At 32.5% G+C, this 19,460-nt stretch overlaps 2 protein-coding genes across 2 annotated transcripts; one reads left to right on the top strand and one right to left on the bottom strand.

The window, feature by feature from the left end:
• Positions 1 to 1,024: 1,024 nt before the first annotated feature.
• LOC100813688 (ethylene-responsive transcription factor ERF017) lies at positions 1,025 to 2,130 on the bottom strand. Its single transcript, XM_003546468.5, has one exon. The coding sequence runs from the start codon at positions 1,957 to 1,959 to the stop codon at positions 1,318 to 1,320; it is 642 nt and encodes a 213-aa protein (XP_003546516.1). The 5' UTR covers positions 1,960 to 2,130; the 3' UTR covers positions 1,025 to 1,317.
• Positions 2,131 to 5,718: 3,588 nt separating this feature from the next.
• On the top strand, positions 5,719 to 18,797 carry LOC102666258 (protein PECTIC ARABINOGALACTAN SYNTHESIS-RELATED). Its single transcript, XM_041010138.1, has 10 exons — positions 5,719 to 5,927; positions 13,196 to 13,351; positions 13,449 to 13,510; positions 14,189 to 14,259; positions 14,949 to 15,131; positions 15,243 to 15,369; positions 15,708 to 15,758; positions 15,869 to 15,959; positions 16,733 to 16,807; positions 18,441 to 18,797. The coding sequence occupies exons 5-10, from the start codon at positions 15,103 to 15,105 to the stop codon at positions 18,470 to 18,472; spliced, it is 405 nt and encodes a 134-aa protein (XP_040866072.1). The 5' UTR covers positions 5,719 to 5,927; positions 13,196 to 13,351; positions 13,449 to 13,510; positions 14,189 to 14,259; positions 14,949 to 15,102; the 3' UTR covers positions 18,473 to 18,797.
• The last annotated feature ends 663 nt before the right edge of the window (positions 18,798 to 19,460 follow it).

Consider the following 19,460-nt stretch of genomic DNA (forward strand, 5'->3'; position numbering starts at 1 on the left):
ATTAGAGGTCCACCGATATTTGCTTTCAGGACAGTGATTATTGTTGCGACACAAAATTTCCTTATTTCTATAACATTTTTTTCCTCCTATATTTCTAACCTCAAGTACCATGTTTGTTATTCTCTCTCTCTCTCTCTTTTTTTTTTTTCTAAAAGTTTTGCTCTCAATAAAATCTTTTCATGCTCACGATTTAAAAATTGAATTCATACTTAAGAAACCCAATGTTTCTGTCTAGTTAATAAAACTAAGGCCTTTGAAGTTGATGGTAGTTGTTTCTATTGGAAACATATTTTCCAAAAAGCTAATCAAGTGACAAATAGTATGTCTAAATGTGTGCTCTCTACACACTCTATAGATAGGGTTGTTAATGTTGTTCCTAATTTTATTTCTTGGTCTCTTTTAACTTATGCTAATATTTGATTAGCTTTTTCTGGAGTCTCCCCCACTTCGATAAAAAAAAAAAAAAACCTTAAAAATTTGAATTATTTACTAACTCTACTAAAACTAATTGATCTCTCTTTTCAAACAATCAACAAATACGTGAAAAGTACAATGGCATATTGGTGAGACTAACATTTTCACTTAAGAAATTATTGCTTTTTTATGCATTAAAAAATAATTTTTTATGAATAACCATTATAACATGTAATTATCGCTATCAATATGTTATTATATGATTGATAAATAATTTTATTCCTTAAGTTATAAAAAATTACATGTTAAAAGAGTTTAATACCTTAAATAAATTTTAATATTTATGGAATTAATTTTTTATGTTTGACCGATAAATATCTCGATAAAAAAATGTTATTGTCACTTTTTTTACGAACGAGAATAAGCAAATATGATAAAGTTGCTCTTAAATGCATGCTCCCGCCGTGTGCACATCAATCGAAAATGGAGTCCTTTTTCTTTATAATTGAGTTTTCTTTCCTTACCTTTGATAATCACATTCCCCATCTCTAGCGTAGTAGATAGACATAAATTAATATAATGGGCCAAACCAAGCCACCACTAATTAATATCCAGACGAAAATATCTTATCATTTTTATAATTGAATGAATGGCCAAAAGAAAATTACACTATCAGCAGACAACTTTACAATTAATGACATGAGTCATGACAAATAAATAAATTATGATTCTCATCCCAAAAAATCGAAACCTTGACTACTAGGTACATAAAAAAAACATTACCATCACTAACTACTAACACAGAGGGCATGGTCTCACAAAAATTGACCAACCCAAATCCGGATCCGATCCGAATTCTAAACACGGTTGGGATATAATAAAATTATCCTAACCCCGACCCGCTTAGAAATTCCACAGGAACGAGTCCTGAATTATCAACCCATCCAAGTTCTCTTCTCCGTAATCGAAACCCGGAAGCTCATGCACGAAGAAATCGTGGCCGAAATCATCGAAGCTCGGAAAATCGGAGAATTCGGGGACGAAATTACCCGACCCGAAACCCGAAAATATACCCGGAAACGACCCGGTTGCTACTTCGGTGTCGTTTTGGATCGTCACTACTGATAGAGGAGAAGATGTATCCGTATCCGAATTTACTGGAAACGACGTCGTTTCCTCAATCGAAGTCAAAGACTCCACGGGTTTACCCGAACACTCCTTTCGGGGCTCCGAATTGGCGAAACGCGCCGCGGCGATCTGAATCTGCGAGGGCGTCATGTTCCTCCCGCCAGCGATGTTGGGCCGGTCGCTCGGGAAATTAAAGTTGGCACCGCTGCCACGTAAGCAGAACATGGCCGCGTCGAATGCACGCGCCGCCTTTTCGGCGCTGTCGTAGGAACCCAACCAAATCCTTTGACGGCTGTTGGGCAGCCTAATTTCCGACACGTACTTCCCCCACTTCCTCTTCCGTACTCCTCTGTACGCTGAAACACCACCTCGTTGTTGTTCCTCCGCAGGTTTCTCCACGCTCTTCGACTTCACCATTTGTTACAACACTCGCTCTTTAAAAAAAATAAAACAAATGTTATACGATGATGCGTGTGTGCGTGTGTGTTACTTTTTTTGTTGCTCCGGTTTTCCCTTGTGTTGGGGAAGAATCTTTGTCGTTAGTTGTTGTTTTGGCTGCGTTTGTTTGTGTTTTCTGAATGGGTGTTTTTGTGTTGCGGCTGTTTATATATGTGATGAAGGGCGAGTGAAGATGTTTGACTCACTGTGATGTAAGACTTCAAAGGCGTGTAAAAGTGAATGGGATTGGATGTACACGTGGACGATGACGATTGCAGTGATGATATGCTCTTTGCTCATACGCGTTGAGGTTGGAGGAAACAAAGTTGGACCACCACGTTCGTTTTTTAATCCACGTGAATTTGTGTGTAATATTATGTAATGAAAAGAACAAAAAAAGTATTATATGATAATATGGTAAAGGTTTTATTAATTGGAAAAGATGATGGATTAGTGGGTAGAATGTCATAATCTCACTATTTTTCACTTCAGTTCTGTGGACTTGTTTACGCAGCATTCGTTTTAATAAACTACAAAATTGCGGCTAGATTAGGAGCATGCTTAATTTAATATTAATAGTTTGTTTGGAATGTTCAAGTGAGACATGAAACAAGTAAATAACACTTCCCCAAGTTCCACCTAGAAATGATTGTGCGGGGGAAACTTCCATCTTTCTTTTGCATTTTTAACAAGTCAAAATTAACAGTGAAAATATGAAGAAAAAAAATATTGACTACTATTGTAATGGATGTTGAAATAAAATGCATAATATGGATGAAATTTTTTTTTATATTATTTTCTGATTAAAGTTAGAGTTTTATTTTGATAATATATTGTTGATAAAGGAAATTGGTTTTTATTTGTGGGACATAGAATAGAAAATTGTAGTTAGTTCTTTTTATTGGAACTAATAACGTTGTGTTTTCCACGATTGAGGGTATGAGAAAAGTTAAAATTTCAATTCGTACATTGTCAAAATCTTATGGGGAATTTTATTTGCAACTTTGCCTGTTGGATGAGTAGAGCTGAATAATTATCTTTTTTAAAGCCCTCCTAATTGAATATGTTTTAGGTTACTATTTGCATTTGAATCTTGGACATCATTTGGACTGTTCATGTTGGTGGTAATATAAGTGGTTTGAAGGCCTGCCCAACTAAAAATGTGTGAAATTTGTTTTTACAAACACTTAATCATCCAGATCACGTAATCTTGCAGAAGAAAAAAGTGAAAGGGCCATTGCTACAAAAAACAAAATCTTTTTTGGAAAAGTCGCTTGCACAAATTTTGACTAAATTGTTTTGTGTATTAATAACATTTAGGAAACTCGGTGATAACGATAGTGACAAGGTGTATGTTAGGTATAACAATAGATGACCAAAATCCACAGATTAGTAGTAATAAACTTTGTTAGTTTCTGTTAATGAAGTTTGTTAGTTAGAAGTCTCTAACTGAAATTTTTAGGGGTAAGGAGGGGATATTTGGTAATAAAAAGTGGTGAACAAGGGAAGGGAGTTCAGATTGGAAAGTGGTGGGTAGTGGGCCAGAATTCTCAGCTTCCTGAAATTGAGAGGATACAGAGCATAAAACACTCTATCTCTATGATCTGCAATCTACTTGATTCAGACCTGGGAATAAGGGACTTGCTCAATAAAGTTCCTAATTTTTTTCTAGTTATTTCGTACTTTTAATCTACATTTAAGGGGATATTTAATGCAGCCATTTTATCTCCTGCTAATGCTGGTGGTGGATATATGCAATTTGCGTAATTTGATAAATAATCATGAACTTTCATATGCATTCTACTTCTATCTTTTTTTATTCTGGTTATGCTTTCAATTTCTAAGATTTGATTTTGGTTTGACACGTTTTATTGTGTAGACATTTTTTAGGTGTTTGCATTTTTCCAATTTGAACTTGTCAAATCTGCTAAAAAAAACTAGAATCTAAATTAACATATTACTTGCATTTTTCCAATAATATGTCTTGTTGTGTTGTGTTGACAGTAGAAAATTTAATTTAATTAATATGTTTTTAATTTATTTAAATTTATTTTTCTAAAAAATTGATTTTTTTGTTGATTTTTAAAAAATTCTTTCTTTTAAATTTCAGATGGGCCAACCCGTTTAACTTAAGCCGTGGACCATTTTTTTAAGACTAAAATATAAAAAAACCAGATTAGATTGATCCACTTATAAGTGAGTCGAGATGGATCAAGTTCAAATGAATCAGACCAATCTGTTTGACAGCTCAAACATCTGATGTAATTTTAGTCGTTTATTATTATTATTATTATTATTATTATTATTATTTTTAGTCGTTTATTATTATTATTATTATTATTATTATTATTATTATTATTATTATTATTATTATTATTATTATTATTATTACTTGTAAAAGATTATTATGTGATCAAAATTTTTATATTTTATAATTTAATTGTTATACATATTATTCATCGATAATAAACATTATTTTTCATCTGTTAATAGTGTTTTCATTAAATTAAAAAAGATAACGTTATTATTAATAATAATTATACTATTATTGCATATTTTACAACTTTTTATTTATTTATTATACGTAATGAATATGTAATACTTAATGCTCTAAATTTTGAGGAATAAAAAATTATTATTATTATTATTATTATTAGTAATGTCTGAATTTATAAAAATAAAAAACTATATTGTTAAAATTGAATTTTTCATATGAATTTAAAAAACTTTAATTATTGTTATTGTTATTAAGTTACGATTATAAAAAATATGTATTAATTATTATTAATGCAGTTGATGTGATTCTCTATAAAAAAAAATGAAATTATATATATATATATATATATATATATATATATATATTTGAATAACTATATATAATTTCTATCCTTAATTATGAATTTTTTTAAAAATTTATCATAAATAAAATATTACCAACTAATCTTAAAATTATTGAAATTAATATTAAATTTTTAAAATTATATTATTAATAACAGTAAGTTAATTCTTCACTAAATGCATTTGGGAACATTAATTTTAGTTAAATATGATTGCTATCATAAAATTTAGTGATTGATTTAATAGTTAGAAAATTTTCAAGTAAAGTTTAGTATATAACTAGAATTTATACCCATATGATGCATGAATTTGATTAAATTATAATTTTTTTATATTTATACTTAGTATTATTTGTATTTAGCATTATTTGAAAAAATATTTAGTTTTATAATAAATATAATTATATTAAAATTGAGTAAAAATACATCATATTTTTAATTAAGCAAATATTATCTTAAAGCCTGTTAAAATTTATAATTATTTGTTTTTCTTCCGCGGAATAACAATAATAATGTAATACTATAGTTAAACATTTTGATTGCCAAATTTTGTTATGAAACTATAAAATAAAATATATCAAATATTATAATTTATTAAAATAACTTAACATATATTTCCTTATAACTATATATTTTATATTTAAATAAGAAAAAAAGAAAAATTATTAAAGAGTCTTATTTTATAATATATATATATATATATATATATATATATATATATATATATATATATATATATATATATAAATAAATAATATGCTCAAATCCATCTCTCATCCAGCATTAATTATTTCATAACAGTTCATTTTATTTTATCATTGATAGTTAATAATTCCCAATAACAATAAATGATGCAAAGGAAAACATTCTTTCTCCCACATTCTGAAACACATTATTTAGATTTTAGAGTGTGCAAGCGTCACTCAACAAGTCTACGAGAGAGAAAAACAAGGGAGGAGGTGCGGAAAGGAGCTTCCATCCATGGCTTCTAGAAGTGTTGACAACCCTTACTCCAACGCCAGGTGACCTACCCATTGTGTTTCGCTTCTAATTTTCCCATTTCAGTGCAAGGAAACCTTCATTGGAGGATTAGCCAAACAAACACCTTAGGTAAAAATTAACACAATCATTCATGGTTTAATTCATGCTCTTTATCGTTGTCATTCAATTTTCTTAAACTCAATCTGAAAAATACCATTCAAAGCTATGCTCTGTTGCTTCTCCAATAATCCTTTACCCACATATTTTGTATGGCTGTTCAAACAATTATCAAAGAGTTTTTAAATTCCTTCTCCGCACATTTCTGATTCGAGAAAGAGAGACGTAAGCAAGGTAAACATTTTTTAAATTCTGCCATACATTATTGTATTTGAATCATAAATGCTTCCTCGTCAATCCTGATAGATATGTTATGCTACTTCTAATTGAAGCATTTCTTTTCCAGTTATTATCACCTATTATCACCTTTAAGTATGCTCTGCTTCTTCTTCGTCAATCCTTTTCAGTACATATTATTGTTTTATTGATGTCTTTACTCTTATTTTTTTCTTCTCCACATATTCCAGGTTCGAGAGAAAAAATACAAAGTAAGACATATGCTTAATTGTTAAGAAAAAGATGCTCTGTCATGGAAACTGTCATAGGGATAATTATCATTCTAGAAATAGTTAATGTAGTGGTTATTATAGCATGTAGTGGCATGTAGTGGTTATCATATTAACTTCCATGTAGTGGTTATTATGTTAACTTCCAAGTTGCATGTATTTAAAAAGGCAACGGTGCACCGAATAAAGGTAGAGAAAATTCACCAAGCTTGCTTTTGTTTTCCTTCTTTCCCCGGGAGATTATCCTTGGTCTCGAACGCAAGGAGCAACCCTTACCATTTGGTTCGACCTGCCACTCTTCAATGGCGGACACCGAACTTTCCGCCGCCTGCATGGATCGCCTCGAGGCCGCCATGGCCAAACTCGCTGTAGCCCAAACTTCCATCTTTGCAGCCCAAACTTCCATGGCTTCCAAACTTGATGTCATTCTCCAAATATTGAATACCATGGTACCCAGACAACCCTTTCCATCTTCTGCCTCTACGAAGTCACCACCCATGCCGCCTCTGCTTCCCAAGGTAACCAACCCATCTTCTTCCTCTGCTAAGCCACCACCCCTAGCAGAAACCAAGCCGCCTCCACCAACAGCAGAAACCACGCCGCCTTCCCTTCCCATGGTAGCTTTCCACCTTCCCGTTAACAAGTACCACACATTCTCCTCCGGCCCCCTCCCGGCTGCCAATCTCCAGTCCCACACAAAGCTCTCCAGCCACGACATCCGCTTCTCCCTTTTTGTTGTGTGTGTCATCACGGTCAGGGACACAAATCTCCACCACCCCTTCTACCTCCTCCTCTTTGCCATTCTCATCGCTGCCAAAGGACTTTGTCTCCGCAATCATCTTCAGGCATTAATTCCTACACCCATTTTCATTTGGGATTCGGGTTCTGTTTTCTGCACCCAACACCTTGAGGACAATGTGTTTTTGATGGGTTAGGGAATGTTAGGAAGAAGATGCTCTGCCATGGAAACTGCCATAGGGGTAGTTATCATTCTAGAAGTAGTTAATGTAGTGGTTATTATAGCATGTAGTGGCATGTAGTGGTTATCATATTAACTTCCATGTAGTGGCTATTATGTTAACTTCCAAGTTGCATGTATTTAAAAAGGCAACGGTGTACTGAATAAAGGTAGAGAAAATTCACCAAACTTGCTTTTGTTTTCCTTCTTTCCCCGGGAGATTATCCTTGGTCTCGAACGCAAGGAGCAACCCTTACCAACCCAAACACTTCTCATTCTTGAGATATAATAAAATTCCAATTCTCATTCTTGAACCTGTTACAAAGCAGGTAACTACTTCTGGAAGTCTTTGCCTTGCTAGACTCTTAAATTGATAGATAAGATTATGGGCTTACTCTCCATTGTATTCAAGGCTTTATTTAGACAATGGTTCTTGGATCTTGAATATATTTGTGTTGATTGACAAAAATGTCTTTCTGTTGAAAGTGTATTTCTAATCCCAAGAAATAAGTGAGTTGGCCAAGGTCTTTCACGTGGAAAGTTGAATGCCACAGCCTATTGATTGTACTGATAGCCTCTTGATCTAATCCGATGACCACAATATCATCCACATAAACAAGAAGTATGACAATTCCTTTTAAGCTCTTTTGTATAAAAAAGTGACAAATTATACCTGCTTTGTATGAAGGAAAAACCAAACAGTGTTGTGCAAAACTTTTCAAACCATATTCTCAGTGCTTGTTTCAATCCATATAAAGAATGGTTTAGTTTGCAAACAACATTAGGCAAAGGTGAAGACATACCAGTGGGAAGTCTGATGTAAATTTCCTCCTTGAGGTCACCATGGAGGAATGCGTTCTTAACATCCATCTAGTGTATTTGCCAAGATTTAGATGCAGTAATGTCAAGAATAGTGCACACAGTAGTCGTTTTGACCACAAGTGCAAAGGTCTTCTCTTAATTAAGGCCAAGTTCTTGCTTATTTCCAAGAACAACCAGCCTGACCTTGTATCGATCGATTGATCCATCCGAATGAAGCTTTATATTGAATACAAATTTGTTGTCAAAGTGTTTGACAGAAGAAGGACAGGTTACAACATCCCATGTCTGATTTTCTTCCAATGCTAGAAGTTCTATTTCAATAACTTCTCTCCAACATTTATGTTCCATGGTCTATCTAAATGAAGAAGGAATAGGAGCAAATGCTATAGCTGCTGTCAATGATAAAGGGGAAGAGAAACCATACTTTTCTAGTGGTTTACTAACGTGAGTACTGCGACGTAAAGGAGCTAGTGTTGGATGAAGCACGGATCAACAACTAGAGATTGATCGGCAAGGGGCCATGGAGGTACGAATGGTGGATTTGGTGGAACAACTTGACATCTTTGCTACACCAATAAAGGTTGTAGTGTTGGTTTTCCTACAATATTGTTAGGAAATAATGGCAAAACAAATATGGATGTATAAGAGGGAGTGTCTTGGTTAGTTGGAAACATATATATATGTTCTTGAAAGATGACATTTCTAGAAACTCAGCCTATGTAGATTAGGATCATAACACACAAACATTTTATGGTGGGCAGAATAACCAAGAAAAACACATTTAACAGATTGAGTTGTGAGCTTGGTGCGTTCTTGTTGGGAAAGTGGACATAACAAATACAACCAAAAGTAGGTAGATTGGAATAAGTGGGTTTGTGACCAAATAACTTGAAGAAAAGGATGATCATTGTTTAATGGTTGAGAAGCTAGGCAGTTAATAAGGTGGACAACAGTGGAGAGAGCCTCACACCAAAATCGAGGTGGCACAAAAGATTCCAACAAAAGGGTACAAACAACATCAAGATGACGATTTTAGAGATAAAATACCATTTGTCTATAAGAATTCCTAAAATAAATGAGATGTATATTCCCCCTCCCCTCGATTGTTGGAACATAAAATTTTAATCTTGGAAGAAAATTGGATCCGAACATAGGCATGAATTTTTTTGAAACAAACTTCATCTTTAGAGCGCAAAAAATAGACCCAAGTGAAACGAGTATAGTCATCAATAAAAGTCATGAAGTATTTGTAATTAGCATGGGATATAACCGGTGCAATCCCCCATAGATCACTATGAATCATATCAAAAGGATTATTTATCTTTGATTTATGAATTGGAAAAGGTAGAATTTTACTTTTCCTAAGTTTGCAAGAGTTGCAATCAAATTGAACAATACTAAGAGATGGGGAAATTTTATTACCAAGAACACAAGATTTCAGTAAGTCATGAAGTACAAGAGTTTGGGTGACCAAGGCGCTTATGTCATATTTGAAAATTAACAATAGTTGAATTACAAGAAACAAAAAGTGAAAAAGAACATTTAGGCTGATAGAAATAAAGAGGAAAAAAAAGACGTCCGACTTTAGGCCCATTCGCAATCATCTTCCCTGATTGTTGATCCTGCACAAGACAATCAAATTTTGAGAATGCAACTTTGCAATTATTATCAACTAGTTGACCAACAGAAATAAGATTACTAATGAGGCTAAGGGAAACAAAACAATTGGTTAAAGAGGAAGAAATGTCACTAATAGTTGTGATTGATAAACTGTTTCCATCAGCAATATGAATTTGAAGGTTACCAAAATATTTTGTGACATTTTTAAGGGATTCAACATTGTTGGTCATGTGATTGGATGCACCGGAGTCAAAATACCACAGAGTACAAGAAGAAAAAGGTTTACTTGAAAGTCCTAAAGCAGAAAATGTAGAAATTATCATTTGTTGAACCATTTCAGGGGTCATTGGTTGTGCAAAGGCAAGAACATTTTGATTCACAAAACCACCAGCAATAGAAGGACCAACCACAACTATAAAGGTTGTTTCAGTTATCCTTGGTAGTCTTATGGGAATTCTTTAATGATATGACCATCTTTTTTTAACTAATTGCAAAAAATTTTAGGATAGTGTGAAGAAAAAATGTCCAAGTTCTTTGCAACAAAAGCATTGGACAACACTAAGTCTCGACATTTAGGTTTTCCTTGTGCAACATATGCAACTGGAAAAGAGCTAGATTTTTGTTGTTACATGGATGTTTGAGTTAGGAGACATTGTTCTTCATGAAGAAGCTCATTGAGGCATTTATCCAGGCATGAGACAAGAGCTCTATTCGTGAGATTGGACCGAATAGCCTCAAAGTCAGATCTCACTTTCATAAGAAATTGATCTCTTTTTGTAGTCTCATGAACTTGTTGCACTGCAATTTGACCTTCATTTGACAAATTTTTATAGACAATGTTAGTGTATTCATCCCAATGATTCATGAACTGAGAATAGAATTCAGAAATTGAGAGACTATCCTATTGAAATATGGCAATTTCATGTTCCAGCTAGAATCCTCTGGCAGTATTATTATGGCTATAAATCTTCTTGAGATAGACCCATATCTTGTCTGCAGTGTTGAATGGTCAGAGATTGAGAACAATATGAGGATCAACAGAGCCTATGATTCATGCCATGATTTGGGCATCCTTGACTTCCCACTCAACATATTCATTCGATTGGTTTTCATTGTTAGGAGCAGAACTGGTGTCATCAACATGACCCCAAAGGTTCTTAACTTTCACAAATTTCTGGAACTGGAATTGGTTCTTGTCATTAAGACAAATCAATAAGACATTATACTTGTCACTAGACATAAGACTAAGGAAAAAAAACAGGTAATTACAAGAGAGAAATCACAAAAGGAACAAGGAGCAAGAACTGGATAATCTTGCAAAACCAAGAGCCTGGGAATTTTGGATAGAACTATGATATGATCACAACCTAGACTGATACCATATTAGATTAAGAAAGTTGTATATGAAAAACTATGTGTTATCTTATGGAGAATTCTGTATTAAATAATGTTCATACAATTTGATTTATACATCTTTGCATTAAATAGCTAGTATGCAATAAATGTTATCCTACAACTAGGATAACTAATTAAGAAAATAATAATGACCAACAAATTTGTGTCAATAATAACAAATATTATGCAATTTGTGTTAATTAATAACTAATATTCTACTAATCAATTCCATTTACAATGGTTATTCTTATGATATTTTCATAAGGATTCCTAAAATAGAATACATGGCTGAGCTTTGGGTTTTCTCACCATGATCTCTTACATCTCAAGTTGATATGTTAAACTGGATGGAGCATTGCTCGTTTAATTTTTGCCAAGATAAATTTGAGTCTTTTCTCCTCATAAATTACTCCGATATTGTTGGTAAAGGCAAAATTGTTGGACATCGTAAAAAAAACTAATCAAATCCATACACATATTTACTCATCAGATCAATTTTATCTGCTAATAAGCATTAATCTATTCATACTTAACTTTCCTATAAAAAGATAGTTGGACATAGGAAAGGTGTCAGACAACTCACTATTTCCCATAAGGAAACAATTTCTTTATTTTCTAATAATTTTTTTAAGTAATAACAAGTTGACAATAATAAATAATTAATTCTAAGTGTATTTTCATCCATTGCAAGAAGAAGAGAGATTGTGGAAAAGCTAGGCTACATTGACTGTGGTAGAGGTAGAAAGGAAAGAAAGCAAGTCAGTTGAAGTTTGAAGTGTTCATTTCAATGACCAATATTTGCAGTATAACAAGAACCTACACATTTGCTTGCTTAATCGAAATAAGAACCATTTTTAGAATGGTACAGTTGGTATCACTACTACAAAAGGGTTTTTTTACATCGCCGTATCTACATCGGTTATAAAGAAACTGATGTAGTAAATGATACGGTGACATTTTTGTAAATAAAACAAACTTTTTAAATATAGCTACGATGATTTTTATAAAGCCGCCTTTGATGTGAACGTTACTAAGGCGGTTCTATAAAAACCGTCTTTGTTAGTGGATCTAACTACTGCCCTTTGATGGAATTTATAAAATTTTAAATTTTTTTACTTATTTTATTTTTCCCTCTGAATTAATAAAAACAAAACACAGCCAAGAACAACGCAACCCTAATGCGAACCGAAGGCCTCCGCAGTCTCTTCCCCTTCCTTTTTCTCTTCTCCTTGGCTCCTAATCGAGGTCCCTCCGCACTCTTACTTTGGGGCCTTTGCTCGACCTCGCTCCCTCAATCTCTCTGCTTCGCCACCACGGAGGTTGATTTCGGCCACCATAAGCCTTATCTTCTGATTTTGCCCAATCCAAGTTGTGACCATCAAAGCTATTTCCACCCACACGGTAAGCATCTTACAAATCTACTATGATCAAAGCCTTCCTTGAGCAACCACAATGAAACCTATCTACTTTCCTATTATTCTGGCCACTTTTTCAGTAACTCCTAATTTCAAATCTCGTCAAGTGCAACACCGAAAGATTGTTGCATATCTCAAATCTATTAGATAGAACTACTATTGTAATTTTTATTTCCATTTTTATTTAGGGATTGCATGTTCTTTGGATTTGAGATTGTGTGGATGTACTGTTGGTATTCAAAGCCATTGTATTTTGCTAAGAGATTGGTAGCACCAGGGTACAAAGCCATTGTATTTTGCTTTGAAAGCTGTGTTGAATATTCAATCTCAATATGTTAATAACTTGGTGTTGTATCTGCTGATGAACGGTGGTCTTGACAATCAAGGTCTGAAGGGTTTTTTGCCAAATGACATTTCCAAACTTCATAATTTGCAAATCCTTTGAGTATGAAATAGTTTCCTTTCATGAAAAAATTATGATTGTAATTGCAGAAAATGATATTTTTTTAGTCCTTGCGTTTTGCATTCATTTTGGATTATTATTATTATCATTATTATATACAGGTTTCTTCTCCTACAATAATTGTTGAAAGAGCAGGGTCCTTTGCTTGGGCACATAAAAGCTGGAGAGTTTGAGAGGAGTTTACACAAAATGTCCCAGCTACAATTAATCTATTTGCAGCTACTGAGCTTCCACTTCAACAAGCTATCCTCCCCCCTGTATTGACTTTTACAAATAACCAGTACATATGTTTTGTACATTTAAATATTGTTGGCATGTAATAATAACTTCTTCCAAAACATGATTGATTGTCAGGTTTTGCAATTGCTTAATGATCCAAATCCTGCTTTAGGGAAGTAGCTATTTTGTGCATTGAGGTAAGCATGCTTTATCTTTCAGTCATTTAGTATTTTGTATATATTGGCTAAAGGACTCACTTGCATTATCATGTTACTTGCCAAAAAGGGGGTTCATGCCATAGCAATGGCTAATTTCAATTCTTGAATTTCTGAGCCAAAAGTAAAGAATTGCTAATATTGCCATGTCTACCGCACTATGAATATTCAATTTTCTCTGGCAGGTTAAGGCGTGATTTGCTTTTCTCTCTCCATTTTATTCTAAACAGAAAATGAGAGAAAATATTTCAGAATCATGGCTATTATTTCAGAGCACTGTGATACTGGCCATTGCAATATTTGCAAAGCTATTTCAATTCAAGTTAAGGACGAAAGATAAAAGAAAATGCAGATTACCACCAGGAAGGAGAGGCTGGCCTTTGATTGGTGACAGCATCAATTGGTTGGCCTTTGATTGAAAGGATATAGTGTCTCATACTCATCATATTCATTATTCAATAGGAAACTTCACTAAAAAATAGTGAAGAGATAAAAAAAATCATGGACAATAAATTGAAACTTGATAAAAGATAAAAGATATAAACAAATAAAAAGTATCAATTAGATGTAAGTATTGTATAAGTGTGTGTTTGATTGTGTGTTAAGCAACCAAATATCACCATAAACTTGTTATTATTCTTGTTTTTCTTTAATCTATAGGATGTGGCAATTGCTTATGGATTCAATGCTATTAGGGATCAAGCAGTAGTAGATAATAAAGGCTCAAAGAGGTTGGTTCCTTCCTTGACTCTACTTCCTCTGAATTAGCTCAGTGCTCTTTAAATTTTTTAACTAGGATAAAAATGATATATGGATATTATTTTCTTTATTTTCCATAAAATTCTCTTTATGACCGCTTCTGCTGACTAATTGTTTGTTCATAATTCTTTTACTACTCTAACTTAATTGTTCACAATTCAATGCAACTTGCAGGCCGTACAAGTTCTTGTGGTAAACTTAATCAAGCATTTATTAAATAAAAACATACATAAAAGAATATTAATTATTCACAAAAAAAAGTAGAAGAAGAAACAGCATGTAGGAAGACTATTATTAAGTTACTGTTACAAGCTCAACTAACCTCTTTCAAATGTTTCATATTAAATGAATTTTTAATATAACATATTTGTTTGTTTATTTGGGAAAATTATCATATTTTTTTTCTTGTTTTCAAATTCATATGTACAGGAAATTTTGGATTTCAATTTCTATTTTTAATAATAACAGGAGGCAAAAAATTAAATAAAAAATTAAAATAATATGACATTTTCTGTAATTATTCAAATAAAAAAAATATTTTCTTAATTTCTTGTACATCTTTTATATCTATGAAAACCAGTTGTTAATTTCTCAAACTCTCCGAATTGTGCAATAAATTAAAATCAAACAAATAATACTAATCACTTTCTTTGCTTCATAGGCAATTCTAGCTTGTTCTTTTAATGAGAAAGACTATAAGAAAACAACAGTAGCTGCAACAAGGACACTCCAAATGATCAAGAAAGCCAAAGAGCTAGCAATCCTCTGTGCTACACAAGTTGGCCTTGTTATATTCTCCAGCACGAGAAAGCTTTATGAATATGCCAGCACCAACTTTACAAAGGTCCCCGTTTTCCTTATTTTTTAAAAATATTTTTCCCTACATGAACTTGTGTTTTATTTTTAAATAGTGTATAATTGCTAAATGTTGCTCTTGTATTCCATTTTTTTTCAGAGGCCTGTGCTCCTTCTTCACCGACGACTCTAGGGTTTTGCCTCACAACTCCAGGATCTCTCTTGCTTTCACATTACTTCTTCTTCTCGTTGGTTTAGTCTCCCTTTTCACCATCTTCAATAATCTCGTTAGTCCTCATCTCTTTGGCTGCATTTTCAGATTCACTACTAAATCACTAATGCATTGCATCCTTCTTCGCCTTTCGGTGTGTGGAAAACGAAATTCCTTATCTCTAATGTGTAGTGTTATTCTGTTTATCTTAAATTGAATTAAACTACCTATTGTTTTGATTTTGATTTGGTAATGCTCAGCTATTGTATAACTTCAGTAATGAGTAGATGTGCAAGTAATTCATGCAATTTATTTTTTTTGGATACCGAAAGAAACAATTCAGCTACAGTTATATTTCTTACTATTATTTTTAGCTAGTTCTTATAATTGATTTTGTGTTCAATTTTTTTGTAGAATGCGCCTTACTTGTGTAAAAACGATGGGATTGTTCTTCACTGCCCGTATGTAAGTTCTCTAAAGGACTAGTGTTTTGGAGTTTCATTTCTCCTTCTATATTGTTCAATGCCATTGGTGTTCTTTTCCCATTCACATGGATTCTTTGGTATTATTTTTAGGTTAAAGAATCACCATCACTTTGGGAAAATCCTTTCTCTTCCACAACATCTTGGAAGCCCTGTGCTGAGCGCCAGGATGGTGTTTTACCAGGTTTCCTTTTTTTTTTCTTCTATTCCTTAATAGATATTTAAGACCTCATTAGCATTGCAAACCATGCTAAAACAGGGAATTAACAAATAAAGTAATAAGAATATCTTAACCTAGAAGTTGTGACAACTTAACATATTTTGCATTTGTCAGTAGCATCCACTTAGAGCAATTATAAGTGGCATCTCAACAAATCTGTGACTGCAATTCAATTCTATGGTGCTGATTACGTTTAAAATTGGTTTTGATGCAAATTCAATGTTAGAAAGCTAGAATTACGTTTAAAATTGGTTTTAATGCTAATTCAATGTTGCATTTGATCTATGGTGCTGATTTTGCTGTCTTGTACATCGAAATGAGCGTTATATGAGTCTGTGGAAAGTTTCATAGAATTAAAAACTTCGTACCCCATTGTCCGGAGGCACTTCGCTATGCGAAGGTATGGGGGAGGGATGTTGTACGCAGCCTTACCTTTGCATATGCAAAGAGGCTGTTTCCGGATTCGAACCCATGACCAACAAGTCACCAAGGCACAACTTTACCGCTGCACCAGGGCTCGCCCTCGAAAGTTTCATAGAATTATCATATAATATTTATCTATCAATGATTTACTTCTGCACTTCTTTCAAAATGTAGATATGCAATGCAGTGGTTGTGGCAAAAATATTAAATGCCTCTCTTAAAATAGGTTGTAAGCTGAAAGTTACATTTGTGCATCATGTCTATGTCCACCCCACATCTGATTTTTAAATTTGCATTTTCTCCCTCTTCTGCAGGTGTCATACCTTCTTTGTTTTATTCAGAGGAAAATAGTGGTTCACGACTTCCTTCAGCACAATCCTATTGTAGAGGTAACTTTCTTATGCACCTAAATGCTTTTTATTCATCTGACCAAAATACTTGTGTTGTTGGTTAGCTTGAGTACGTTGGATTATTATCTCAACTTGAAAACATCTAACTGAAAATATTATGTGTTTAATACAAAATTAACTTTATTAAAAAAAAGGTTAAAATATTATTGAAAATAAATATAATATATTTTCTTGATTATTCAGAAGTATATTATATTAAATATTTTTAAGATAAATTAAAGCACCTAAAATTAAAGTAGGTGTAATATAAGACATGTGGAGTATATATAGAGTTAGGAATGGGTATTCAATATTCAGTATTGCACTGAATATCTTGATTACCTTCTATCCCAAAATGTATTGACCGCTAGTGATGACATCACTTTTCTTCCCTCATTTTTTATAGATAAATAAAAAATAGTAATGTGACTTTGTACAGATAAATAAACTATTATTTTGATTTTATATAGAACAACACTTTGTGTAGCTTTTGATTTTATATTCTAATAAACTATTATTTTAAGAATCTAAAAATTACAATAGTTATCTCTTGGTGCATAAAGAAGATATTACAACTTGAAGTTAAGATATGTTCATAAATCCTCCTTCAAGCCAAATGTATAAATAAATTGACACAAGATTTTAATTTAATTATTAGTTTTGACTTTGAATCTTTAGAGAAACATTCTCACTCACACCAAAAGCCTATGCCTTGATCCCTAGCTAGGCAGCCAAAATGTGTTAAATTAATCAGTAGATTTATTGCTCTGTTAAACTCACAATTATACTTGTGAAGATACAATGTTTGTCTCTTTTAATGTGTATTATGCATTTCAAATTAAATGTATCTTTCTTAGAATTTTAGCAGTGAAAATGATTTTAATTAAGGCAATATTATCAATCATTTATAAAAGGAAAATAAAAGGAACATCTTGATATACAAATGCTTTGAGGCAACATGAAATCTTTCAAATTGCTGATTGATATAATTCAAACTTCCATGCTCAAGGTAAATATTGATTATCTAAGATGGAAAGCTATACAATTCTGGTTTTTCTATTTTCTTGTTTTATTGTTATAAAAATGACAAAAGGTTATCGGGGTTGAATGCTTGGAATTTGGAAAGCAAAATAGCAAATATGAAATTTTGTCAAAGTAAAAAAATTAAAAATAATTAATAATTCTACATCGGTTCAGGCCACAACCAATGTTGAATGCTTCATCGTGGGGTAGGAATCACGACGGTTCAGGATACAACCGATGTAGAATGTCAGAATTCAACATCGGTCACTCAACCGTCGTTGTGTTTCAACGACATCAAGCTACAACGATGCATGATAACCGATGTAGAAAGGTGCCGATAACCGATGTAAAAAACTTATTTTCTAGTAGTGTATTATATTTTAGAAGTTAACACTTTGTTAGTCATAGAGGACCATATAAAGCAACAATGTTCATTTGATAAAAAAAATATTTTAATTCATCTTTGATGGAAAAAAGTATGACTATTTTTTGTGGTTTTCTTTTTTCCTATGATAATGGACTTGCTGCTATATTGCAACATGATCAAAGAAATCAATAATCATATATTTTTGTGGTTGTTGATACTTTTGTCTGGGTTTTCTTTCTGCAGTTACAGGCAATTCATTGGCTAAAGGGGAGTAAAAGTTTTCCCTAATCGACATTTAACAAAGGACATATTGAAGGAGCATTTACTTTGAAGAGACCTATTATGACCAATAAAAATGCATTACCTATCCTAACCTTTTTTAGTGGCTTTTGTTCTAGTTACCATAGTTCCTAAAAGATAAGAGTTCTCGGGTTATCACCCCCTAATGTCAATGGTTCATCTACTAATTAACATGAAGATTTACCTCAGGATGCACATTATAGTAATGTTCTGAGTCTTAGTGATGAGCTACAAACTTCAATCATAGCAAGATTTCCAAGGTTACAACACTAGAAATTATGTTCTATTTTCTTAGCTTAACATTCTTGCTTTATCTGACTTTGGAATGAAATATTTTTATATAATTAGAAAGAAATAAAAGAAATTATTTTTTAATGAAAAATTATTTATTATAAATCAAAATTTAATACAAGTGTTAGACTTTCTGCTTAATTTTTATCACTATTTGGAAAATCTTTATTTCAATTTTAATACATGAAATGTCATTTGAATAATTCTTGAATTCTTTAATCTAAAAGAGACGTACACAATCTCTCTCAAACTAAACTGACATTGTCATATAACTAAATCGAAATTGGCTTCTCTGTTGTCTTTTTCTCAACAGTCCCATTGTTGTCTACTTAGTTTGTGTTAATATTTAATTTTATTAATATTTAATTTTGTGATTCAATTTAAAATTATGTGATTTTCAAGGGACAGTACGGGGACAGCTGAAAAATGGACAGCAAAGAAGTAAGGTCTGACCAAATCAATACTATGCTAAATGCATTAAAACCATAAAAACCAAAAGCTAGCCTAAAAAGTGTAAACAGGAAACTTATGCAGTAGACGTAAACACCTAAATAAAAAAACATAAACACTACACTCGCTATAACTTATGCACAGTAAATATCAAAAATTCAAAATTGTACTTTTAGCCTTTATTTTTGTTACATAATGGTAAAGTTTATTTTTTCTGAAGCA

Source organism: Glycine max, chromosome 15 (assembly GCF_000004515.6).
Source record: "Glycine max cultivar Williams 82 chromosome 15, Glycine_max_v4.0, whole genome shotgun sequence".
Lineage (NCBI taxonomy): Eukaryota > Viridiplantae > Streptophyta > Magnoliopsida > Fabales > Fabaceae > Glycine > Glycine max.

Excerpts from the sequence above, each read along its gene's own strand:
- LOC100813688 (XM_003546468.5), bottom strand. The coding sequence starts at position 1,959 with ATGGTGAAGTCGAAGAGCGTGGAGAAACCTGCGGAGGAACAACAACGA.
- LOC102666258 (XM_041010138.1), top strand. The coding sequence starts at position 15,103 with ATGAATATGCCAGCACCAACTTTACAAAG. Across the intron at positions 15,370-15,707 it reads TCACCATCTTCAATAATCTC|AATGCGCCTTACTTGTGTAA; the intron begins GTTAGTCCTCAT and ends ATTTTTTTGTAG. Across the intron at positions 15,759-15,868 it reads TTGTTCTTCACTGCCCGTAT|GTTAAAGAATCACCATCACT; the intron begins GTAAGTTCTCTA and ends TATTATTTTTAG.